Here is a 27,810-nt window from a genome sequence, read left to right as displayed (position 1 = left end):
TGGTTTCTATATTCTTATATTCGTGACTTCTACCCTATTGGTAGAACGACGGAGTGGGCGGAGCTAACGGGATAAACAAGGAAGTAAATCACGAGTGAAGAGGATGCCACTACTCGAGGCATTTTACTTTGGATTTTGAATATAAAATATAATATATAATAAGTTACTGAAACGCTCTGAAAATGCAGACCGTGAGAAAACGTCGCAGTCCTCCATCCTCAGCACAGATGAGGTTTGTAAAAACTCTGTAGGCTGCTATGTGCTTTTATTTGAGCTCAAATAGAGCGGGGTGAGCGCTTTTCATCCAACTTCAGGACCTGAGCGCTCACGTGACACGCCGTATCAATGTGTGCTTAATTTATTATTACGGATATATTTATATATTAAAAAAACTTCTCTGTCTGCAAAACAGATCGTTTAAGGAGTTTTTTTTAGTTGCCTGCACTATTACTGTCTTAAATCACATCTAAACTTTGTTGATCATGCAGTTTCTAAATCTGAAAATAGACATACATTTATTTTCTCAGAAATATGGACATACCAGGCCTCATGTGAAAGCTCAAAACCTCCAGAATTCCCTCCTTGAGCTGAAGAAGCTGCACTAGCACTGACTCATGACTGGTGCAGGTGCTGGACTTTAGGGAGTGACCATTCATATCAGAGAGAAATTTTAGGTGTAAACCAACTGGATTTCAGCATTGAACCTGGCAACACAAATGAGAGAGTCATATGAGGCGCATTGGAAACTCTCTTTAGAACAAAACACCAAATTATAACAAATGGAACATGATGTCAAATACGATCTGAACATGTTCACTTCATTTCTGAGGACACATATAGGTCATGTGAAATTTAAAATCTAAATTTTATACACAGTTCTAGAGCTGAAAAATAAATTTGTATCAGATATTAGGGGTGGGATGAGACCAAATTTTCACGAGACCTGAGATTAATTAATTTACAATAATCAGTTCAATCAATTCACAGTTTTAGTCACATGATTTTAATTGGTTTAATGTTTTTGTACATTATGTTGTGAATGGGTTTTTGTGTTGATATAGTTATAAAAATCACATCATTTTCATTATGTTTTCAATAACCTGAATGATTTAAACAACTTTTATGCTTTAAACTAAATTTCTACAGTCTAAATCCCCACATGCACCACTGATTATTACAGTATACTCAATATACAATATGTCTGTTAAACTTCCTTTTTATTATTCAAATGATTAGCCTCCTTCCCCTCTCCCCCACTGTCCCCCACTATCCCCCACAGACAGAGGAGCAGCACTTCTCCCTTCTTTCTCACTTTAAACTAAGTCATCATGGAGGTCTAAGAAGGTCTAAATATTGTGGATCTATTTGATGATATTATTTCACAATCATTTTTAATCAAATTTAGCACTGATTATTTGTGTCAATATTGATCCTGTCACTACAGAATAAAACCCGAGGCACAGTTTAAAGTGCTCTCTGTCTGAATATGTGAATTACAAGTCTCTGTGTGTGGAGGAATCTTTTAGCTCCAGCTGCTCAAATATACTCAACTTTCCAGAGCCTGAGCACACGTAACCCTTTCATGCCCGTGTCAAACGTATCCACAGAGGATAAAATCTCGCGAGATCATTTTGTACACACATATGCACACAGTACAATCACCAATTCTATGTGTACCTTCCAGCAAACATAATGCAAGCACAGGAGGATTTAGTTAGATATGAGTCTTCCATCACACCTTGGATTTTGGACCAATCTTGACATGTCTTTGGAACAACTTATCAAACAGTTTGCCAATAGAATTTCCGCTGGGACTTTTAGAGGTATTCTTCTTTTTGTTATATTGTCCACACAGAGCAGGGGGAAATTGCACAATGAATGTACACATGTGTTGAATAGAGTCTTATCTACAGCTGCAAACTCAGCAAACACTGTTCATAAATAGACAGAAAAGACCACGAGGACAGGAAAAATACTGTTTTGGTAGTTTTTTTATAGGCTCGTTGTACACGGCACTTTGCTTTTATGATAGGCACCAACTTTCAACCAATTATGTCAAAACTAGAGAGAATAAATCACAAGCACTAGTGTATTTTAGAACAAGATGTTTGAAGAGTGCACTTGCATCTCCACAAACCTGTCTTGGAGGAGGGCCTCCTTGTGCTTGTTTCCATGGAAATGTTGTTCCTTTGGCTATAATATAACATAATATACACATTATGGCATAAAACATCTCTCTCCATGGAGAATGTTCTGATGTACGGTTTTAACTTTCTATTTTAGAATCAGTCAGAATATATGTTGTTTTTGTCCGTGTCAGTGGAGGCTGTCATGTAGATTAATTACAGTTATTTAAAGTGACAGTGACGTGTGTAAAGTGGCAGGTGTTGTTAAGTGGCAGGTGTTGTAAAGTGGCAGGTGTTATAGAGTGACTAGGGATGGGACAAGATCTGGTGTCACAGCAGACAAAATTGCTAGAAGATTGTGCACAGAGGAGGAAAATTATCCTGTGAGATAGTTCTTCTATGTTCAATTACATTTGGATGAGACATGAAAAGTGTTAAAGCGGCCGTTACCCACTCCTGTTGTATTCTCACACATCACCGCTAGATGCTATCTACACTAGTGCAGTCTGATAGTGACCTGACAGAAGACCAGAAATCTGGTTCACATTACACTATGATGCCATTGTTCTCCTTAATGACCCCAGTGAAGACCAACTTGAACAGAAATTCTGTGTGCAGCACTTGTAAATTCACTGAAGCGGACCACATCCTGCTTGGGCTCATCATTTGTGTCGAGCTGTAATTTAGTGACATCAGGAGACTGGTGTTGGATTACTGTAGCTGAATGAATATGTTGTGGAAATTTAGATGTTTCTTCAGTTTCCAATAGCGACTGGTCCTCTTCCTCTATTTTGGACAACACTTTTCAATTTCCACTAGATCTTTCAGGTCAGTTCCTGTTGAGTGTTGTCCGGATTGCTTCAGCTGTTTCTTCCTGGGTCCTATTATCCACCAAACCCATTGCGGCCAACATTGGCAACACATCTGTGAAAAGCTGCGGATAACGGTCCACTGATGGTGATTTTATTGTCACAGTCCTTTTTTGTTTACTTGTTTTCCCCAATCCAGTTCCTTTTCTCAGTCTGTTCCGGTCCTCGTTTTGCCACCTCCCTCCTTTCCCTACAGCTACCCCTCATTCTGTAATCAGCCCAGGCCCAGTCTATATATACTCCCTCTGCTCCCTCAGTCTTTGCCAGATTGTCAACCTGTTAAGACAGACACTCAAGCTCCTGAAAACCCTGAATCATAACCCCTGAAGCTGATCTGTTTGCTTCTTCTGCAATTCTGTGTTTCCCTGTTTGTTGTCCCTGAGTTTGTTCCTGAGTTTACTCCCAGTCTGTTTTTTACTAGTGTATTCCCAGTCTTGGAAGATATTTTCATTCACACTTAATATCATATATTCCTCTGTTGTATTTCCAGTTTGAGTTGCCATTATAAACATTTCCTGTTATAGGACACTTTCAGTTATTTAAATAAGACTTTGTTTGCCGGTGTACATGTGTTGCATTTGAGTCCAAGTTACCTGCATGATATTTATCTCCTTCTCTGTTTGGTTAACATCATCTTGGGAAGAAGAGATGTTATCTAGGGAAATCTCTTGATTGTTGATTGTCCTGAGTGTTAAAAGAGTCTGTTTCTGGTGTGTGTCTCTGGAGTGTTTCATGTGCCATTTTTGGGAAGGCTGATGTTGGTACCTGAAAGTGACACCTTACTAATGTCAGGTATGTGGGAGTGGCCAGGACAGGGAAGGGGGGGCAGGTTTTATATCTGCCATCTACCTGTGAAAAAAAGACACTGTGGTTCCAAAAAGAAAAAAAGATGGCAGTGTATTTGTCCTTTTGTGGTAATGAGTTCTTAGTGTAATTACTTAAATAAGTGGCTTTTAAATGTAGCTGTTACAGATTCATGTAGTTGGAACCATTGTGTTTAAAGGAGGCAGACTTGACTTTATACTTCTTTTCTTTTTCATTCAATTCACATTGATGTATCTAACATCATTATTTGATATCCATCTTAAATGAATGAAACAAAATAAAAAAATTAATAAAATATGATGACAGTAAAAGTATGAAATAGAGTAAATCAAAAATGGTATGGTCAAAATTAGGTACTGCATCGTGTCTAGTCTTGTGAAAATTCTGTCTCGTCCCACAGGTGTTATAGAGTGACAGGTGTTATAGAGTGACAGGTGTTATAGAGTGACAGGTGTTATAGAGTGACAGGTGTTATAAAGTGACAGGTGTTATAGAGTGGCAGGTGTTATAGATTGACAGGTGTTATAGATTGACAGGTGTTCTTGTAGCGAGAGGTTCTGATTGGAATGGACCGTAGCTTCCTGATATTTCCGTAGAATCATGCAGGTGATGTATGTCGAGGAAGTTTGACAGTGTACCTTGAAATTATTATTAGATTAATTAGGATTAGTATTATGGATGCACCGATCCATCATTATTGGTTCGATACTGGAAGCTGATATCCGATCCTGTAAATGTATCAGTATCGTCCCCAGTATTCGATATTGGTATTGATTTAGCGCTTTCCTAATTAGTATGATTTAAGTAGTAATTTCCTCTTGTTTATTCATTCATCCAAACCAAACAGAAAAATGATCCTGATGTTGATCTCTGTTGATTGTTTAACAGTCACGGTGTCTCTGTAAATGTCTTTTCCAGTTCTCCGTCTGCTCTGAAGGATCACTCACCACCGAGGAGAAAGCACTTCCACCTGGACCTGTGGATGGGCCTGACCCTGCAGAACTGGATTCTGGACTTTGGAAGGCCTATAGTCATGGTAATGGCCTCTCACAATCACAACACCGTGCTGTTTGAAATGGGGTGTTAAAATCTGGTGAGTGATGTTATAATTTGATAAAGGATGCTCAGAGATGTGTTTGTGTTGTTTTAGATCATCCTTCCACTGGAGTGGTTCCCACTGAACAAGCCCAGTGCGGGGGACTATTTTCACATGGCCTACAATGTTCTGACTCCCTTCATTATGCTCAAGGTAAAGGACAAATAGAACTCGAGGTTGAAAAACACCTGTAAAAAAATAAATGTTGTAGAATATATTAAAGTATATTGACCTGGAAACATGAACCGTGAAGACACTATGATAATGTTATTCATTCTGTTCAGTACTGTCCAGTCCGGCCATGCTTCTGTTGTAGGGAGTATTGTACATGATTTAGGCCAAAATAACTGAGCTGGCAGTAAAATTCTTTCTCAATTCACAATTTTTTGTTTTCACCACAAACAGCTATTAACAGTTTAGAAAATCTCAAAATGTTACCTAAAAATGTATACAAATTACAAAAATATAAAAGTTAAACCAACAATTTAATAAGCATTAATAAGCAGTAAGTCAGGTCAAAGATGGGTCACAGCGATGGATTTGAATGACTCCCTCCCACAGACCTCTAACACAATGACAGCTGTGAAAGGTCCACTGGGGCCAGACCTCTGTTCCCAGAGCTAAAAGGCCAGTTGTTTCACTGCCAGCTCAGTCCTTGTTATCTTGGACTAACAGAAACAAACATACACCATGCAGAGTACAAAACATGCAAAAACCAACAGTACAAAGCACCAAGTACAAGTGTAGGGTCCGCCACCTGTTTGAGATGTGAGATGCTATTGCCTTTGCCTTTAATATTTCACTGTATGGGATTAAACTAATCTATCTCCATAGAGACAGCAGGTGACAGCACCAGGCCATGTTTCAGAATACATGTTTTTTCAAGATAGTATTACCTTGAAACTCCTGAATCTCCATGGAGACAAGCAGCAAGAAAAGTGACATAGTGTGCCTTTTCAAACATTAACTAAACTGGACTAGTCCAGGACAAGAACTAGACTAAAAGAACAAAACTGGGATACAAACTCGTCAAGCACTGCTCCTCAAGCTCTTTACAGTAGTCTCATCACTACTCCATGATGACCCAGGGCGACCAGTCCAGCACACTGATAATATGTGAATTCCACTACTGTTTTAAAAAAATACATTTGATATTAATAAGCCAGTCATTATGCACGGATTCTGTGCAGTAACAGCTTTGTCCTACGAAGCAGTGAAGTAAAGTTATACTTTGCATTACATAATGAATATATTTACACCTGAGTGAGCGGACGTCCTGCTGTGATGCCTCCTCACTTGTACAGAACACAGTGTTCCTCTTTATGTGTAAACATATGTTTCTAACAGCTGATAGAGCGCAGCCCGCAGACTGTGCCGCGCTCTGCAGTCTACCTCTGCATTATCACCTTCGTCATGGGCGCCAGCATCCACCTAGTGGGAGACTCCATCAACCACCGCCTCCTGCTGAGCGGATACCAGCTCCACCTATCAGTGAGAGACAACCCCATCATCAAGGACCTCAAGCCTGCCTCTCTGGTACCAACGCACACATACACACTTGCACACACACATACACACACACATGCACACACATGCACACACATGCACACACACATGCACACACATGCACACGCACGCACACACACATGCACACACACATGCACACAGATGCACACACATGCACACACACATGCACACAGATGCACACTCACGCACACACACACAGACACACTTAGGAATTATGAATGACAAGAACCCTAGTTTGCATTTGATTCAGTTTGACATTCACTCGCAGGGCTGCACTGCACTGTTGATCTGAGCAGCAAAAAACTGAATTAAGCAGTGGTCGGTCATACATGAACTAAAGGCGAGGCCAGACTAACAATCAACTCCCTTCCTGAAATTCTGAAATGTGTAGCAGATGTATCTCCTAATTAAATACATAATAATATAATTGTAGCTTTTACAGTAACACAATACCAATGGAATTCATGATCATTTTTAAAAGATGAATGCAGTTTAACCAATTCAGTGACTTTTACTGCGGTGGATTTCATGATTTAATTGTGTTGAGATATCAGAGAAATGGACAGATTTTGAGTTTCCCACAATTCAGTTTCCTCCCGTGAACAGCAGGTGGCAGTAGTGACTTGTGACTAGAGTTGGTTTAGTCTCTATTGAGAAGGACATACAGTTTTACAGAGATGCTGCATCTAAACCCACAAGACTATGACATGTGAAAAGTGCACACATGAAGGATCACGAGTTATATCTTTTTAATGTCAGCAAAGGACTCTTTTTCACTTTAGCATCAGTGTGGCCAGATTTGTGAGGAAACAGACATGGCCCTGTGAGTTTGCACAAGCAGGAGGTTAAATACAAGACAACAGGACTATAAATAAAGTGTGTCTTTTTCACCTAAACATGTTTGAAGCAGAGGGCCACAGACCGGAGCTTAATACAGTGGATCTGTTCATTTGACACAGATTTGTTAGAGCCACCAGTTCTTGGAACACACGTTTTACACATGTATCACAAAACAAAATGAGGCATTTGATTGAGTAGTGGTAGATTTACTTACTTTTGTAGTACTAGCAAGTGGTGCCTATGATCAGTTGAGACAATTCAGCATTTGGTGTGAGGGCCACAACTGGCCACTGAGCTATAGTTTGGCCATCCCTGATCTAGGCTATTCTAATGTAAACCCAATATGGGTAACAGTAATTATTAATGTATAATACTGCTTGGATGTGTCAGATAAACATTTATATTTATGTAATATGTGAAATTTGCAATGCGCTTTGTAGAAAGGCTCATTTATTAATCAGTCAAATAGAGATGTCCACCATTTAAGAGTACACACTACTGCAGTACTGAGATTTAAGTCTAATATCATACCCATGATATATGAGACAGTTGAAGGAAATACATTTTTTACATTTGTTATGGTGACTTTTTATAATGCCAGTTTTATGTTTTATCTTTATCTGATGTTCTGATTGGCACAATTCAGGATTAGTATTGAATATTGTCTCCTGTCAATCTTCAATTATAAGTATAAATCTACCATCTAAAAATACACCTCTTCCTTTTTCCAAACTAGTGACACATTCTTGTGTATCTGTTCAGTCTGCAGTATCACACAGATATTGTCAAACGACATGATTTATCATCACATCAATCTAATATTTACTAACTGCATTAACCTGTCACGGTTAATGCAGGACGGTTAGAAGAATATCAGATTTATATCATCATTCATATAGATACAGAGATAGAGTTAGTTTATATCTGCTGTCAGGATTCATACACTTCTCCAAGCAGCTTCAGATGTTTCCCACGTGCTCCTGCTGTGAGGGGCCTCCACAAGAGTCTGTACCTCTGCATTCACTGCTCCATTCTGACATCATCACACTGCTGACAGTAAAACATCACTTGACACATCCGGGCCAAGGTAACACAGCTATTTTTAGTCACAGCTCTATGTAAATAAGACAAGTTGTATTATCAGAACACCAGAATGCATCTTATATAACACAATAGGGAAGATAGGAGCAAATTGTCGGGTAGGTTTCAAAATGAGGATTGTGTTCAAAGTGCACATCAAGGTTCAAGATGACTTTATTGCTACAGGACAGGTCATTTTTGTTATCAGTGAGCAGGCTCATTCATTCACATACACATTCATACACATCTGCATCTGGAGAAGAGACCACAGCGCATAGTGCAGGCGAACAAAACTCAAACTAGGAATAATATAGCAGCTGAAACTAGGCCTGTCACAATAACTGATATTGAAGTATGATATATCACTGAAGAAAATATCCATGATAAACAATTATACTGAAACAAATGACACATTACCCTGAAGTAGGACAACAAAAAACTCTTCTAAATGGGGTGAAAACGCAAACTAATAAATATACAGCCGAATTCAACACTTTAGGAGTTATTTTGTCTCTCTAATGAGCCATAGAAGATATTGCATTCAGCCATCTACGGCTCAAATTTTATTGATGTATAAAAAAAATCACAAAAATACACCCCCAGTGTAAAGAAAAAGTACTGCAATAATATTAACGTCTCAAAAACTGTTGTTCCATCCATCATCTATTGAGCGATAGTCATTATGGTGACTGGTCTAGTTGAAACTCGTTATTAAGAGGATGGGAGTGGTCTTTCAAAATGACCTCTGCCGGTCTCTGTGGCAGCCTCGAGTAAAGAGACGCAGGGGAAAACAGACACAATGTAAGTGCAGTGCAAACCACTCAACAGGAGCATTAACAGTTTTTTTTTTAAATCTATAGATTATTTTTTATAAAAATACAGGATATTTTGTTCTTTGCAGAAGAGACGCAGGAGAAAACAGACAGAGCATAAGTGCAGTGTAAACCATTCAACAGGAGCATTAACATCCATCCATTTTCTTGTGCTTATCCGGGGCCAGGTCACAGGAGCAGCAGTCTGAGCAGGGACTCCCAGTAACAAGTAATATCTGGTTATTGTGGAACTTGATGTTTGAAAAACATGGCTCTTCATATTTCACCACAAAAATCCAAAAGCAAGGGCAGTATGGCTAAAATGAATACCATGATTTTCCTGGAGCCAGATCATGATGAGTTTATCACAATTCATTTACACTTCATATTTCTCTATTGCCTTTAAGAAGTAAAAAAACACCAGCTTCTTCTGGAGTTCACACTTCAGTGTGATTAAATGTGTAATGTAGTGCTTAAATCCAGCTGTCACTCAGTCAGAGCCTAGAGGCTAATGGGACTAATGGGAGAGGAAACAGAATAATTATAATGCATGATTTATATACCACTTATGCTCCAGTATTCATTCACTCCACACTCTGCCCTGGGGCAGACTGAAGAGAGACTGCTAATCTGCACCATCAGTCCCTGCGACCACCACCTACACTCACACGCCACATTTATACTAGCCAAGGTGGGTGAAGTGACTTGCCAAAGGACACAGCATTTTGACACTGCTGCCCCACCTGTCACAGACCTGTCACAGTGACACATTAGGCGTTTTCAGGCCGACAGAGAACTGTGCCGGTTCCGGTTCCCGCACCTAATCTTGAACCAACTCACATGTTCACGCCGGAAATCAGAGCGTTCAGGAACCAAAAAGTTGGTTCCCAACAGGAACCAAGTAAAACTTGTTTTTTCTAAGCGAACCGTGACGACACAGAAGACATGTTCATCAGCATGTTCATCCAGCTCATACGCGGTAAAATAAACAAACAAAGAGCAACTGAAACTATCACGTATTAAATTAAAAGTTTAAGTCTACAAAAACTATTACGTACCGTTTGTTTTGCATGTATCTGTGTTTGCCTGATAAGATTACATCTTTGTATTCGGCGTCGGTGCCGTCTTCTCCACAGCAGATTGATGTTGTTGCAGAGCTTGGTGCACATAAAGAATGACTTGTATAAGTCCAAATGCTGGTGTTGATGATGAAATCCATGATAGTTATTTTCCTCTCTGTGACATCCATTTTCATATGGCCTTGTTTTTATTTGGTGGTAAATCCACACCCTCTGACGATGACGCGTCATGGGCTCCCATAAATAGTATGAACGCGGGTCGTTCACCAGTGAGCACTTTGGTTCCCAGTGGAACTAGTACGGGAACCGACACCAGCACCGTTCTGACCGGCCTGAAAACAGCTATTGTGAAGTACAGTATATCACTACAGAGAAATATTGTTAAACGTTAATATCGAAATTACTTTATGCTGCTGACTCAAAGCAGGAGAATTCCATTGAACAGATAAATAGCAGAAGGAACCACTTAGCCACAGACGTTATTTGCTCCAACCTCTACTGCTCAAATCTTATATTATTACATAAGAATGGAAAACATCTCCCCATTATTGCAAACAAATTGTACACACAAGAAATATTGAGCACCAGAATATATGATTTCCAGCTTTCGTATAGTGATCAATAAGTCGATATAGTAATTACCGTGACAGGCCTAGCCCCACTGTGGTACCTGTTATTCCCAGCAGTCTCCCATCCATGTACTAGCCCGGCCCGGCCCTGCTGAGCTTCTGAGATCAGACAGGGCTGGGCATGACGAGCAGGTAGGACCATGACTGTGAATACAAGCATGTGCATTTGAGCAGACTGCTGCATTAAATAGAGAAATATAGAATCCAAATACAATGATAAGACCAAAATAACACATTGTCACAGTGATGAGTTCGTGATTGGATTTATCCCCATATTGGCCAGACCTATATATAAATGCATAACTCAGAGGTCTTACAGAAGCCTGAAGAATGTGGAATAGCACTGCTGTGCATGACTCACTGTGTCTCTCCTCAGATCGATTCCTTTGAGCTGCTCTACTATTACGACGAGCAGCTTGGACACCTCATGTGGTATGGATACACTCACACACACACACATGCACGCACACACACACAGGTGTCATATGGAAGCACAGTGCAATTACGCAGGCCAGGAGTCCAGCCTCTCTCCATGTGCACCGGTCATTAGTCTCAGGAGTGGCATTGCAATCCTAGTGTCTGAAATATCCCACAAATCTGAAGGTGCACGTCCACAATGTGCTTATTAATGGTGTGTGGAATTCTTTTTACACCCAGCTCTATTTTATGATACATACACGGTTGGCTGCATGTGTGTAACCTAAACTATTCCCCCTTAATGGATGAAGAAGAAAATAAAAGTAAATCTGATTCTGAGACTGCAAAGTTCTACCTATAAAGATTTCTATCCAATTCTTTGGAACTGTAGTAGCCTGCATTCTTGTTGTTATACTAAACTAGACTGCACTGGACTTCATAAATGTAAAAAAAAAGAAACAACCAAAAAAAATAATTCTCACAAATGAAAATATATTTGTGGTTGTATGTATATATGTCTTTTTGCATTATGTATGTATGTATGTGTGTGTGTGTGTGTGTGTGTGCGTGTGTGTGTGTATGTGTGTATGTGTGTGTATGTATGTGTATGTGGGTGTATGTGGGTGGCTGGCTGTGTGTATGTGTGTGTGTGTGTGTGTGTATGTATGTATGTATGTATGTATGTATGTAGGTAGGTGTGTGTATGTATATGTGTGTGTGTGTGTGTGTGTATGTCTATATGTATGTATGTGTGTATATGTGGGGGTGTGTGTGTGTGTGTATGTGTGTATGTGTGTATGTGTGTATGTGTGTATGTATGTATGTATGTATGTATGTATGTATCAACCACATGTTAAGGTAAAACAATTGGGGTAGGACACGATACGTTTTTTAAACTCCAACCTCCTCCTTCTGAGCACAAAAATGGTCCCAGACATGCACTTGTACATATTCTTACAATTGGACCTTGCGCAAACAAAAATAAAAAATTAAAATGAAAAAATTGACTGCAGTTGTAACTGAAGCTGTGTCTCTAGAGCCTTAAGCTGCAGATAGAGACACATCCAAGTTTGTGTCAGTCTCAGTATGTGGACAGGTGTCATGTGAAGCTCAGAAACTCCAGAATTCCCTCCCTGAGCTGCAGAGGCTGCACCAGCACTGACTCATGACTGGTGCAGGTGCTGGACTTTAGGAAGAGACTGTTCATATCAGAGAGAGGCATTTTAGTTTTAAACCAACTGTATATATGCATTGAAACTGGCGACCCAAATGTGATTCCTGTAAATACAAGTTGGCAAACAGTCCAGTTGTTATTGAGGCTTGAGTTATTGAAAAATGTGTTAAATCCATGTATCACACCTTTGCTAACTCTATAGTTGTTGATGTTTTGCTTTTCTGTGCCAGTGGCATCTTGGATTAAATGACAGTCAGAGGTACTGCCTGATTTGAATATGAAGAGGCAGGACTAACAGACACAGAGGTAACCAATTATAGAGAACAAAAGAATAGCAAAGAAAAAAAAAAGGATCATACCTGGATGACTGAGGGATTACACAGATAATTACAGAGACATCATTTTATCAGCACAACTAGTCAAGCTCAGAGGAAGTATTTTGCTGAAGGATATAATGACACTGGGCAATGCTGGTAATGAGTTTTGAACCAACAACCTTTGGACTAGTTGGCAAGTGCCACTCTTCTGTCCTTGAGTAAGGGCGTAGATTGCTCTTGAATAAATCCAGTCTAACCCTACGAGGCACCATATTACACAGTGACTTGCGAACAGCTCCCCTTAAGTCCTTGAATACTTCATTGATTCCTGCTCGAGTGGCTGTGATACAGAAAAATCATTATGAACGCGGAGCCTCTCATGTCTCAGGGTTAATACAGTTTAATAATTCAAAAGATTAGCCTTAACCGCCACGCTCACAATGCATTCACTGAGCTCTACACCAATGGCACTTTTATACAGACGTTTATTGCCATTGGATGAATACAAATGATACTTCCTCTTATTGTGATCTCAGTCAGGAACATATCGACATCGAATTCTAATGAAGAATATTGTACAGGTGTTCTTCAGTAACCCCAGCAGCACACATCTATATGCATACATTGAGTCAAATTATTAAAGGCTACCATGATATAATGCTGTTCCCTCATCAAAAACACGCCGGTAGAGGTTTTACATTTCATCCATGCATGTTTGAGTAATCTAGTGATCTCTCCTGGGGAAAATAATATGTTGTTTTTGACAAATATAGCATTTTCAAAACAGTAAAAATCGGGGACTGGAATCTGATTTGTGTATAGATCTGTAAACAGATGTTAGTGCTGTGCATGTGTAAGTAATGAGAGTGTATGTCTGACCCATACATTTGAATCCTAATGTTGGGTGAGTGTGTTTTACAGTGCATTAGTGAGAGATGCATGTAGGAGCGGGTATTCTAGGCTTTTGTCATGTTTTCTGAATTGCGCGGGTGATGCAGCTGGCCTTGGTCCAGCAGGGGACTAAAGATGGAAATGAGCTTTGGCTACAATCCTGCATATTTACAAGTCCATGTTTGTCTCTTACATTATCTTGTCTTTTAATATGCATTTTCCCATAAATAAATAAATAAATACATACAAATACAAACATGGTGATGTAAATATGTTATGTGTTCATTGTCAATACCCCATAGAAGTGTAATACTCCCTCTTTACAGCTGCACCATGTATCTTTTCTGCTGATGGGTCTGTCACCTGCTTTTCTTCACGGACGAGCTATTGTTTTCCCTGGAATGTTCCACAGTATGGCATTGAACTGCTATCTATCTATTAAGCTATCAAAAATCTTGATAAAGATAAAGATACATTCTTGTATCTGTGAGCGGCGTCACCTCTCCATAGATCTGACCTGTAACTTGGCCTGGTAGAGCTGCATGCTTGCAGAAGATAAGTAGACTATACTGTAGAATTAAACAATGAGAAGTTTCAACATTTGTGGAGAGTTTGGAGTTTTCTTTCAAAAACAGTGAATCTCCTGTAGTTACATAGGCCCCTGCCATCCACATTTGAAATATAAGTAGATTTTAACCATAGACTGTATATAGAAATGGGCATGGCTAACCCGTGATTTACCCAGAACGGAAATATGAATAATCCAGTTCTAAGCTATGCCTACATCCGGACTGAATTAGGTATAACGTAGTCTATTGTTGGACTAAACCTAGGGTGACCAATCGTCCGTTTTTCCCCGGACATGTCCGTTTTTCCCCGGACATGTCCGTTTTTTGCGTCCTGTCCTGGAGGTCCGAGTTTTTTTTTAAAGTGATGGGAATGTCTAGGTTACCGTTCATTGGGGGCATTAAACTGAGCGTCAGAGAGCTACTCTCTGCGCACTCAGAAGGAGCAAGCAGACACAAACAGTCGGTCAGTCTGCAACATGCCAAAGCGTAAAAGTGCATTTAACAATGACTTGTATAAGAAATTCTCCGGTTTCCAGCCCAGTCGGGACAAGTGGGAGGCCATGTGCACAGGTTGCGAGGTGAGAGTAGCTCAATGTCGAGGCCCCACCCCCTATAAGGTGTCTGGGTTTTCACAAACGGAGATACGGTCACCCTAACTAAACCAGTACTGAAACCAGAACAAAAAACCTTAAATCATGTATACAGTAGATTCAAATGAGTAACAAGGCGGGAATAAATTAATCAGATCTAAAACAGGATTACATTTGACCTGAGCGAGGTATAAAAACAATAATCTAACAATCTACAAACTAGGACTAAATCAGGTCTAGTCCAGGTCTGGATCAGGGATTTTCTACAATATTGCCAAAGCAAGAAAGTGAAAATGTTTACTCAAAATGTTGCCTTCTTCTATATCCTGTATTTTCATATTCTATAAAAATGAATCCACAAAATATATACAGCCTTGTGCTATGTCAAGAGTGCTTGAATATGTGAAATTATTATAAAAAGCATAGGAAGCTCCTCTGTATTTGTGTTTAAATGAATAAAACACATGTGACCAGATAAAAACAAAAAGCAGAAATGGGCATGGCTAACCTGCCAACGACTACATGCCAAATAGGCAATGAGAATGGGTGCACTTCTGACTCCATCAATTTCATGCTATTGGAAAACCACCTCCTCTCTCTTTGTAACCGCTGCGGTGGGTCTCGTCATTTTGGTTTTAAAATGTTCGTATTAACCCACACTACATGATCCTGGTGTTTTTATTCTGCTATTTTGTTCGTAACTCAAGATATGAACATTAAAAATGGACCAATCAGGCACATTCTTTCCCTGAGATTACTCCTGCTTGTGTTGGCAAAAGGTTTGATTGACATCGTTGCTAAGTGCCCAATCCCTGCTGAACCACTGGTGTTACCTTCAACAGTCTGGCCGGATTAGCTATTTGGTTGCTTGGCAGAATTCCATATGGAACTCGACTCTAAATTCGCCCCATAACCCTAGAACTGCGACATCACACTCCCTTAGTCTGTAGCTATTTAGTACAACATCTTGAGTTCTCTGAGTGTGTTTATAGTGCTGGAGATAGAAGACGTGAGTGCAGATGATGAAACCAGATGGATGTATTGTGAGTTGTGGGTCAGTCTGTCCCCACTGTGAGCTGATGCTGCTGTAGATAAGTAGGATGGAGGACGGCTTTGTTTGAATTGAAAAGGAGGTCTGAGTGCAGCTTTTAGCCTTGATGCTCATAATTCTTGGAAAGTGAGATTGAACAATATGTGGAGGTGGGTAGTACTCAGTTACACTGATTTGAGTACTTTTCTAGCAGGATACTTAAATAAAATAACAGCACTTACTTGAGTAAAAGTCTAGAAGTGACAAAAGCTTTATGTTGACAATATGAAATGAATCCTAGTATGCCATTAAATACAGGGTGTCCCAAAAATCTGACATCATTTCATAGGCCATTAATTTTGGCAATTCTTGTTGAAATAACCTCACATTTTCACAGAATGTATAAAAACAGATCAAGATTTTATATTTAATGTTTTACTTTTGTTCTGTTTTCAAGTTTATCAAAAGAGACAGAAAACGCACACCAAAATTCTTGTAGCGGTGCAAATGCAAGGAGTAGCCAGACAAAAGTGAAAAAATGCATAGTGCACTCAGATGGCCGATGTCCAAAAGCTTTTTTATTTTCAAAATAATGTTTTGGCAAAAAAAAAAAAAGAAGCCTTCATCAGATATTTTTCTTGCTTTGGACCACTTGCTGTCACTTTTGTCTGTTTTCAGGTTTAACCAGACCGTTCACTCCCACAGAGAAGTCATTTTGTGTCTTGGAAGCTGCTCGCACACACTCCCCCAAGGCTGTGCAGCCTTCAATGTAAAACTTTGGAAAAACTTCACCAACTGGCAAAAATTTTTTGACTTGGTACCAAAAATTTAAAGATTGCTTATATAGGGCTGAAGGATCTGGTAGAGCCGGCAGTAGCTCAGTTGGTAGAGCAGGGGTCTCCAACTTTTTTCCTCCAGTGAGCTACTTTCTGTAAAACAAAAATGTCAGAGATCTACTATTTTATTGGCTGCCAGAAATTTTGTAAATATAAGAGCCATGGTAAGCTGAAGATGAGATACTGTTAGATATCTATAAAACATAAAAACTCATTATCCAGTTATCAGTGCACAAAATTAGGCATCAAAAGTATACATTTGCAAAAGAAATAGGCATTTAATCAATCAAATTTATATAAGTTATTCAACGCAATATGTATAATTCAGAAATCCCTTGGCGAGTTACTTGGAAGGAGGTGGAGAGCTGATGGTAAGTAAGTAAGTAAGTCTTTATTTATATAGCGCTTTTCACAGACATTTTCTGTCCCCAAAGACGCTTTACACAGCATTATTCAGCATTATTCATTCAGCATTCATTCATTCACTCTATACCTGGTGATGGTAAACTACTATTGTAGCCACAGCTGCCCTGGGGCAGACTGACAGAAGTGCGGCTGCCATGTCAATCGGCGCCATCGGTCCCTCTGACCACCACCATCACTCACACACACACCACTTTCATACTAGGCCATGTGGGTGAAGTGTCTTGCCTAAGGACACACAATGATTGAATTGATTGTATTTAATTGACCTTGACTATCAACTGTTCTGGAGACCTGTAGCATGTTTTGGGTTGTTGGTAGCTTCCCATCTGCAGGTTGGAGACCCCTATGGTAGAGCATTCGCCCACTAATCTGAAGGAAGGTTGGTGGTTCAAATATTAACTCCTGTTATAAACATCATTGGTTAAGCGCTCAGAACCACTGACCCACTGGTTTGCTGGTGTGATTCCAGCTCCCACAGATGAATGCTGTCGTTGTGTCCTTGGACAAGACACATAACCCACCTCGCCTCTGGTGTCTGTGTACTCTGGTGTGTCAATGGGTAAGTGTTCCTGGTTGTAAAGAGCTCTGAGTGCCTCAAAGGTGGAAAAGCACTATAGAAAAATGTGACCAATTACCGTCAACATCAGAAGACAAGGTTGAGCAAATTCTTTTTGGGAGTGAACGGCATCGCTCAACCTGAAAACAGAACAAAAATAAAACATTAAATATAAAATCTTGATCTGTTTCTATAGATTCTGTGAAAATTTTGCCAAAAGTACTGGCCTGCAAAATGATGTAACATTTTTTGGGACACCCTGTATTTCTGTCTTCATGGAGATTATCTAGGTATTTTGAAGCTGTGAAACCCCCTGTATTTTAATGAATGTAAGGTAGACCTGTTTAATGTCATACTGTGGAACATTCCAGATAGAGCAATAACATATCCAAGCCGGTGACGAACAACCAACCAAAACAGTGCACCTTCAATGTTTGAAGTTGAAATTATAAATTAGATGTTACGTCTCAATACTTACTATCTAATAGCACTTTTCAAAAATACTTTTTTAGTCTTACTTGAATCATTTCTTTGACCACTGCTTCTACTTGATTTGGTTACTTTATTGACTTCTGACAATATGACAAAACAGTACATTGTCTTTCAAATATCACTGCAGATGGATACTACTACTAAACTGATTCATCAGCAGGTTTCACTTCGTTTCACTTCAAAGAAACCGTCTGACCTTGCAGTGTTAGAATTCGTTCGCTCGACGGTAGATGGGTGCTTTTTATCATTTAACCAATCGCTGCTATTTGGTCGTGACGTATGTAATGCTCCACTAAAGGGGCTAACTGCTATATTAAGCTTTTCCCAAATCCCGTAGGAAGCAGGACAATAACGTCTTTCCCCTTGATAAAATTCACCAAACATTTTCTTTATTCCGGCTTTAAATCCTCGATCTCAGGAATCGTTGACAACACTGAATGTATGGCTCTGCACTGACTGGCTGGTGCCTGAACTCGCACTTCCGGGGTTTTTGCAAACCGTCTAATTTATTCTAATTTCTGACCTAGTTGCTGGAGAGAAATGAAATTGAGCAGAGGCACTGGGTGGCGCCAGTCTGGCTGTTCTACTAGACCTATCACACTAAACAAACAACAACTATAATACTGGAACTACTTTACTTTCAAATACACGATCGTCCCAGTAGATCCTTTTCTAAATGTAACTGTGTTAAAAAACATGAGAAGCATTAGTAGTTAGTTAGTATCTAAAATTGGTCATAGAAGTTACCCGTTTAATCAATCACCAACCAATTTAGGTTTTATTTTTACACATATCAGTCTCAGCCATGTTGCCAGGGCTTCAAACAACAATCCAGTTTTAATGCATGTCAGAATAGGAGCATGATGTCTTATTAAACATTCCCTTTAACCATGAAAATCCCACTGAATAACAATTAGCCAACCATCTGTCACCCTTCAACCCACTTTGGCTCAAATCTGATCATACAAATAACAAATCTGACTGGATGGCCGTGTGTGAGCGACTCAAGGCACGACTGAGGGAGAAGTGACCAGACTGATATCCCTCTGTATGAAAGACAGTATGAAGATGAACTGGACTAAGGGAGTGTAACATCACCCATAGCGCATGAGGGAAGTGGTTATTGGAGCGAATAGTAATTGATTTAAGGTCAAAATAGTGACATAAAAACACCAGGATCATGCAGAGCAGGTTAGGATTAACATTTTAAGACCAAAATGTGGAGCCTTGACAGCAGCAGTTACAGAGCGAGGGCTCACATTTCCTCAATACAAAGTGAATTAGAGCCAGAATCACTGGACCCAGAAGTGTCACCATGCTCATGTTGTAGTTGGAACACAGCGGCTACCGTGTTAGCTATGTCCACTTATATATACACTTATATATAAACTCTATGCCAAGTGCCTCCAAACTGTAGTTTGGGGAGCTACCAGTAGCTCTTCACGCCCTTATAAGTAGCTCACGAAGGTATTTTTGAATTATACGTATTGTACTGAATAACTCAAATTTGATTAATTATCTTTGTCAATGTGTTATTTTGCACTTTGTGTACAAATAAATGTATAATTATTTTATGTTTTATAGGCTGTTACTGTACCATCTCACACAGACCTGGACACTGTCCAGCTCCAGGGCCACATACTGCCCTTTAGTTGAATCTGATCGGCCTTTTAAGATCATTTCGAATTACAAAATAAGGCAAAAGAAGAGATTCAATTTGCCAACTGGACAAAAGTTTATTTAACTTAATAATAAATAAACTTTTGTTTTGTTTGTCCAGTTGACAAATTGAATTTCTTCTTTTGCTATCGATTCTACCTGGACGACTGAAGGATTGTACACACAAATTACAAAATAAACATATTTTATCATTTGACCTCATGCATACTAAAGCTGCATTGCTTTTATTTTACAGGTGTTTTTTAAATGAAATTTTTTGTAAGGCAACATCACTTTTCTATTACTTAGTCAGAACACAAACTCTTCCCAGTCTGACCAGTGCATCAAAACAATGATATTTACTGCTTTTTATACAGAAATTAAATTTAATATTATGCAGAACTTAAGCATTTTGGCCTCCACAATATTTTCAGTTTTTCATGTGGCCTCATAGTGAAAAGAATTGCCCACATCTGATCTAAGACTTGCCCTCTTATGTCGAATTAATAGCTCTCTGGCATTTTCATTTTTGTAAAGGTAGCTCACCAAAGGCAAAAGGTTAAAGACCCCTGCCTATGCTCTCTTTAAAAAAACAAAACAACACTGATCCCAGCCTGACTACTCTGTACATCTGTTCTTGTGTCTGTGTTCCAGGTATATTCCGTTCTTCATCATCCTGCTCATCTACTTCTGTGGATGCTTTAGCCAGGCCAAAGAGCAGACGCTCCCAGTGTCCGGGTGGCTGCTGCTGGGGCCCAGTGCCCTCTACTACTGGTCAGTGTCTGCTCATAGTCCTGATAAATGTACAAACTCTGCTGATACTTTGCAGCTGTCAGGCAACATTCCATGCTTAAACAACTCGCTCACACAAAGTTTTTTCTAGCAGTTTTTCAGTTGGTCACAGATTAAAATCAAACACCTAAAAAGGACCATGGACGCTCGGGCTGATCACCATTACATTTTTTTTTTTTACATTTACATTTTTTGCATCATTTTTTTTTTTTCATTTACATTTATTGCATCATGTCACCATAGTAACTGTTGAACATTCTGCCAGTAGACATAGATGTAGAACAACCTCAGCGTGATGTTACTGCAAAGTATCAACTCTGTTCCGACTTACCCAGGGAAAATGAAGTAACAAAAAACAATATGTAGTAATAAGGTCACTGGCTTGTCACCATGGAGATATTATTGCTTTGCCTGCAGCATTCCACAGTATGGCATTAAACTGATCTTTCTTGCATTCATTCAGTTATAGGTGTTTATATATGCCTTAAAAATACCCAGAAAGAGACGCATTCCAACATGTTTGGGATTGGATTGTAACTTGGTGGGCTCATCTGCTTGTATCCAGTTCCAGTCCCAATTAATTAGTAAGAAATACATAATACTGACTTTAAAAGAGAAGAGTAGTATTATCATGATACTATTTCAAACTCAATTTTGATACTCAGGTCTGACTCGATACTCAAAACCAATTTTGATACCACTGTCATACTAAAAAACTTTCTTTAGACAACATCCATCCATCCATCCATCCATTTTCGTCCGCTTATCCGGGCCGGGTCGCGGGGGGAGCAGCCTAAGCAGGGACTCCCAGACTTCCTTCACCCCAGACACGTCCTCCAGCTCCTCCGGGGGACCCCGAGGCGTTCCCAGGCCAGCCGAGAGACATAGTCCCTCCAGCGTGTCCTGGGTCTTCCCCGGGGCCTCCTCCCGGCGGGACATGCCCGGAACACCTCCCGAGGGAGGCGCCCAGGAGGCATCCGGAACAGATGCCCGAGCCACCTCAACTGGCTCCTCTCGACGTGGAGGAGCAGCGGCTCTACTCCGAGCTCCTCCCGTCTTTAGACAACAGAAAGCGATTTTCAGCATTAAATCATAGTACTGTCTTTTCTGTTCACATGAAGCCTTATATCTGTGTACTCCCTCAGTGCCACTGATATAAGGGTAGATGAGGCCTCAATGTGTGTGTAACACATTTTTAACACTGTAGTGGTGCATTCTATAGCGACTTCTGATGGTTAATGAAAATGATAGTAAAATAGTAACATAATATAGTTCTTTCAGTAAATCTGTAGTGACAGACAGAGCTCATACAGATAGACCTGTCTTCTGTTTCTCTGGTTCTGTGGTGTTGAACAGACTCAGCCTCACATGCTTCACTCTAAAAGAACTGCCTCAGCGCTCCCGACACGAGCCACACCAAATGACACAGTAGATGTATTGGTCACTTGACTTTTCTAAAAGTGATACACACAGAAACACAGCTCGACACAGGCGTCACTTGCTGAGCTTGACACGAGTGTTGATTCGTTTGGCCCATCACTACTACTACTCGTGGTGCATGTTCCATAGTGGTCCATGTGCGTATACTAGTCTATGTATGTACTCTCCTACTTGTTCTCGTACAGTTCTACATCATTCTAAAGCTGTTTATTCCTGTGAATGTAACTTTTTTAGTATCGATACCTGCTCTGTATCTAATTTCGATACAAGTTTTAGTTTTATCAATTAGTATCTGATTTTTTAAATACTTTTGACAACCTTAAATACAACACAATCAAATATCTCGTAATTATTCATCATCTTTAGAAAATACACTTTAAAGAGGGGGTATTATGCAATATATATATATATATATATATATATATATATATATATATATATATATATATATATATATATATATATATATACACTTAACTGGAGGCAGAAGAATATATATATAGAGAGAGAGAGATATATAGATATATAGATATTTAGCTTTCTACCTCATTTTAATGCTGTTCTCTTATCAGAAACATGCTTGAAGAGATAATAGATTTCATTCATGCATGTTTCAGTAAACTAGTGATCTCTCCTGAGTCCTATTTGAACCCTCCTTATGGTTAGCTATAAGACTCTGCCTGTGTCACTCATGGTCCCACATGACAACTCTCCATAAATATATAAGAACATGATACAAAACTGTGCACAGCAACTTGACAAACCTGATGTGATATGCAGTAGTTTCATTAGCGGGTTGCACACCGATTGTGTTGTGATAGCGCTCTGAAGCGAGGGGAGGGCTGCTAAAACAAAAGTGAAACTTATAAAACATGTTAATATGTTGTTTTCATGTGAATATAGCCTTTTCAAAACAATAAAAGTTAACATGGTGGTCTAAATATGTTATGTGTTAGCAGGTAATCCCCCAGAGAAGTAAAATAGCCCCTCTTTAAAACAGAAAGCACAGATCCTAGTATTTTTACTACTATGTCCACTACATCTGGATACATTATTACTCTGTTTCTTGGACTGGTTTGAGCAGTATGGGGGAGCACATGCCGACAGCCCTGTAAACTAACTCATAAAAATGTGCATAGCGTGTGAGTCGGATTTTATTATCACCAAAGTAAACATTGGACAGAAGGCAGCGCTGCAGTTTCACAACTCAAACAGCGACAAAACTTCACATTTACGACATAATATTATGGTCCAGAGCAGGTGGCTGTTTGTGTGTTTATATCGACTGGTGCGATGATGCGTTCACTTCAGACAGAATAATCCACTTCTTTGACTTTGGTAAGTTTTTGTGCCCGATGGCCTCACAAACACAGAGTGAAGGACCTGCCCCCGAGTCACATCACTAATCTGGTGTATGTGCTCTGTGTTGGCAGTGGTACGACTAATACAAATGATACTGGAGGATTATGCCTTCTTAAGCAGCAATCACACAGATTCAAATGAAGTGGTTCAAATTGAGAACTGAACTGTTCTATATTCATTGAGAAAGGGCAGAGTGTTTTCATTTTCAGATTTCATTAACATGACCTAACTGTGCATGTCCCCAGATGCAAGATAAACAAATCAAATACAGATTTTCCTGGTAACATTTTGTAATGCTGATTTATTCTTCATTACAAAAGCATACACGCATCAAGAATCTCGGACTTCCGGTCATTGCGCAATTCATACTGGGAAGGATTTTCTGAAAAAGTGAGCATCAAACCTCCATGTTTGTTTTCCCAGTGGGATGTGTCTATTGTCAAAGTCGATCTTTTCAAGTCTTTTGAACCATATCACTTTTGTTTCTGGTTCTGATATTGTCATATTTTAGTTTTGGAATTCGGACATCGTAATTGTGTGGTTGTTGGATCCCAACAGCGGAAAACGTCTCAAGAAATTGGTTTGCGAACTTCATAAATGCAAAAGTGAATCAGATGTGTGTGACTGCAAACCTCTGTTCAAACTGTTTCTCTTCCCAACAGAATTGAAAAATAGTGAAAGGTGAAGGTGACTGGCAGGATTGATCCACGGGAAGGATGAAAAAGGAAACCTTTGTCTGCCTAAGAAATCATCCCGAGTTTACAGAGAACATTTTGTATGTGGAGCGACGACAAAATAAAACCCCGATCTCTCGCTCCACCTTGGTTACGGATTTAAAAAATCAACGCCAAAGCGAAAGGCACCAACTGTTCACCAAGAAACACCTTCCACTGCAAAGAGACCAAGACTCAATGTTGCTGTAAAACTACAAGAACAAGAAAGTGCAGCTCAGTCTGTTTGTCTTCTGCACCTCTCGCTTAACAAACAGGATCCCACTTTGTTGTCGCTCCACATACAAAATGTTCGCTGCAAACTCGGGATGATTTAGGCAGCCAAATGTTTCCTTTTTGGTCCTTCCTGTGGATCAATCCTGCCCTTCGCCTTCACCTTTCACTATTTTTCATCCAACAACCACACAATTAACGATATCTGAATCACGAAACTAAAATATGACAATATCAGAACCAGAAACAAAAGTGATATGGTTCAAAAAGACTTGAGAAAGATCAGCTTTGTCAATAGACACATCCCACTGGGAAAACAAACATGGAGGTTTGATGCTCACTTTTTCAGAAAATCCTTCCCGGTATGAATTGCGCAGTGACTGGAAGTCCGAGATTCTTGATGCGTGTATTGGATACAATGGAGCTGTTTATGTTATAATAGGTTCTGTTCACGCTTACGTCACAAACCAAGAAGACGTTTGGAAACATGCAATGACAACTTCCGGTGTAGTTCCAGACACTGAGCTCACTGACAGACTGTGATCAAACCCACCGAAGTAAATGTGATCAGTGGTAAAATGAAGACTGCAGATGGATGTGCTGTTTGGAATCATCTGGAATTCGGATTCGCATGTACCCAGTGCACTCGGAGTTGTGTCAGTGGGGAAATGATGAAAACTGAGGGATGGTTGTAATTGTTGATTTGCTGAACAGAACGGAACACTACAATGACTTGGAGGTGGAGAAAACTGGGACATTTTCTCATTTTTCCTACATTTTGTCAGACTTTTTACCGTGAGCAGAGCCCAAAGAAAGTTGTCATCGCATGTTTCCAGACGTCTTCCTGGTTTGTGACATAAGCATGGATTTGGTTTTTTGGTTCTCAAGACAATTATCCAATCAGAAAGCAGAATGAGCCTCACACGAGTCTCTCATTTGGGTTGCAAGTTTCAATGCTGAAATCCAGTGTGTTTAAACCTAAAGTGTCTCTCTAACCAGAATGGTCTCCAGGTAAACCCCAGCACCTGCAGCAGTCATGAGTCAGTGCTAGTGCAGGTTGAGTTGTGCTTTACAGTAACTTTTACTCCAGTAAAGAACAGTAAGCTCACAGGCTACATGACCCTCTCTTTAATGAAGAGATCCTATGCTTTTTCTGGTATATAGTAATTCATTCTGACATAATATGATAGTGATTTTACATTGTGATCAGTGAACCACAATACTGAGAACTGGTTTAAGTTGTTTTCATTGTTTTTGTGTATTTGGTTTTATAGTTTATTATAACACTGTTAAGTTTATGGTAAACACTTTGATTTAACAGGTATTTTAGACCCATGTAAACAAAATCCTAGCTTTAAACTTTTGAAAGTTACCCGTAAAGGAACTGGTCCTTACTTGGGGGAGGTACTTCCTGCTGGGGGTATAAAAGCAAACAGGTTTTCTGTGCAGCTGGGTGCATGTTATAATTTTGTTGTATTTGATTTAAGTTACTTATTTTCTGTTTATTTGTTTGAACAGTTTATTTATAATCAATTTATTTTACGTTACATTGGAAAATCTGTTTAAATATATTTTTGTCTGGTCAAAGACACGTTTGTTGTTTTTAGTCTGCCTCCTACTTTGACCACGTCAGGCCAGGTTCCCACAATGTCCAATTTTTGCTGATAGTTTGATTTTTACCAGGGAAAAGGTTACATGACATGACTTAATCTGGTATTACAATATACTGATTTGACAGTGCAACCAGGAATCTTATGAAAGTGGAACTAAACACTAAATCAACTTTTTACTACTAAACTGGTTCTGATGTTTTAATCACATTATCTACTGTTCATGGACATTTTTTATTTTTATTTTTAGCAATTTTAAGTGCAAACTAGGTACATTTGTAGCTTTGTGATCAAAAAAGTATTAATAATGGACGTGTCCTGGATCCAGTGCCCAATATCCAGTTGTTGGTGACATCACAAGAGACTGCCCTGATTACAGCCAGGCATTTGTGATTAAACACTTGACTACAGGGGCTCCAGACCCCACCTCCCCTCTCCCCTTGCTCTCCCCTTTACTCCTCCAGGTCCTGCCCAGTTCAGCAGTTATCTTTCTCTATTCTTCCTGCAGGTACTTGGTGACGGAGGGTCAGATCACGGAGCTCTTCCTCGTCACCCTTGGGTGCATGGGCGCTGTGTGGGTGCTGCAGACGCGCCGCGGCCTGGCTCTGGACAGTAACGGCCGGTTCCTGCTGCTCAGCTTCGGCCTGGCGCTGCTCCTGGTGGGACTGTGGGTGGGCTTCCTCTGGGACGACCCCACCCTCCGCGCCAAGTACCCGGGTCTGGTGTATGTGCCCGAGCCCTGGTCCTACTACACCCTGCACATCAAGAACACACACTGACAGCAGGGGGCGCTAGAGGAAAGCCGGTGGTAACGGGTGATAGGGTACTGAACGATGCACTGTGCAGGTTTGTGGAGTGGGGCTGCGTGATATGACCGTGAAAATGTAATAGGCTGTGTTCACAATCAGCTGATGCTTGGACCTGGACGTGACATCACATCATTTTTATCTAAAGCAGATCTACCATATTTTCTGAACTATTGGGCGCACCTGAATATATGCCGGAACAACTAAATTTGAACAAAATTTTAAAAAATTGTACATATATAGACCGCACCTGAATACAAGTCCACGTCTTTAAGAACGTTTTCAAGTTCAGGCCGTCTGCTTTTATCGTCTCTGAAAACTTTTGTTGTCTTTTTGCTTTGAGTCAGTTCGTCACACTGCCGTTGCCAAAGTCTCACCATCAACTCACTGATGCTGAGCTCACATGTAGCAGCTCTGTTTCCTTCTTCCACAGTCACAGCAATCGCCGTTAACTTAAAAGCTGCATCATCTGCATTTCTTAGTGTGTTTTCCATGAGGAGGGTGTGTGTATGAAGCGCAAAATAACAGTTCAAAACACAAACAAACGAGCATCTTCCTCAGCGCATCACCCCGTCTCTCCCTGCGCATGTCTCCTGCAGAAAGAGTCTCTGTTCTGTTTGTATCATGTCAGTGTCTTGGAGGATTTCAGCAGATTTCAGACTCTCTCTGGGACGGGGTTAGTTCTGTCAATCAGGTCTGAGTGGTTGTGCGGCTACTGAAGTTTGAGACGTTTCTTCTCGTCATTTACACATATGGGTAAGACGTATCCCCCTCACTAATGTTCACTTAGCATTGTAACTTAATTTATCAAACGGCGATAAACTATTTGAGTGTGCTGACAATATCACGAGATAGTGTAACAACTTCATGTTAAAGGGACAGTTCAGAATTTTGGACATAGGGTCCCATTTCCTAGTGAGCCAGAGTGTTGGAGACATGTGGAGACACTTTTTGAAATATTCCATCAAGTCCTTGTATTTGGAGAGGTTGTTGGTGCTAGACTAGTGCATGTCAAT

General features: G+C 39.9%; 1 protein-coding gene across 1 annotated transcript; it reads left to right on the top strand.

Annotated features, from left to right (window-relative positions):
- Positions 1-88: 88 nt before the first annotated feature.
- Positions 89-27,722, top strand: cln6a (CLN6 transmembrane ER protein a). Its single transcript, XM_020939360.2, has 7 exons — positions 89-232; positions 4,739-4,856; positions 4,971-5,069; positions 6,264-6,452; positions 11,260-11,315; positions 20,495-20,614; positions 26,497-27,722. The coding sequence occupies exons 1-7, from the start codon at positions 183-185 to the stop codon at positions 26,765-26,767; spliced, it is 903 nt and encodes a 300-aa protein (XP_020795019.2). The 5' UTR covers positions 89-182; the 3' UTR covers positions 26,768-27,722.
- Positions 27,723-27,810: the final 88 nt, after the last annotated feature.

Source organism: Boleophthalmus pectinirostris, unplaced genomic scaffold (assembly GCF_026225935.1).
Source record: "Boleophthalmus pectinirostris isolate CB_2022bp ecotype Guang Dong unplaced genomic scaffold, ASM2622593v1 HiC_scaffold_19, whole genome shotgun sequence".
Taxonomy (NCBI): domain Eukaryota; kingdom Metazoa; phylum Chordata; class Actinopteri; order Gobiiformes; family Gobiidae; genus Boleophthalmus; species Boleophthalmus pectinirostris.
The sequence above is the reverse complement of the archived record's forward strand: the minus strand, read 5'-3'. Positions and strand labels throughout refer to the sequence as shown.

Coding starts and splice junctions, on each gene's coding strand:
- cln6a (XM_020939360.2), top strand. CDS start 183: ATGCAGACCGTGAGAAAACGTCGCAGTCCTCCATCCTCAGCACAGATG. Junction 6,453..11,259: donor ACCTCAAGCCTGCCTCTCTG/GTACCAACGCAC, acceptor GTCTCTCCTCAG/ATCGATTCCTTTGAGCTGCT. Junction 20,615..26,496: donor CCCAGTGCCCTCTACTACTG/GTCAGTGTCTGC, acceptor TTCTTCCTGCAG/GTACTTGGTGACGGAGGGTC.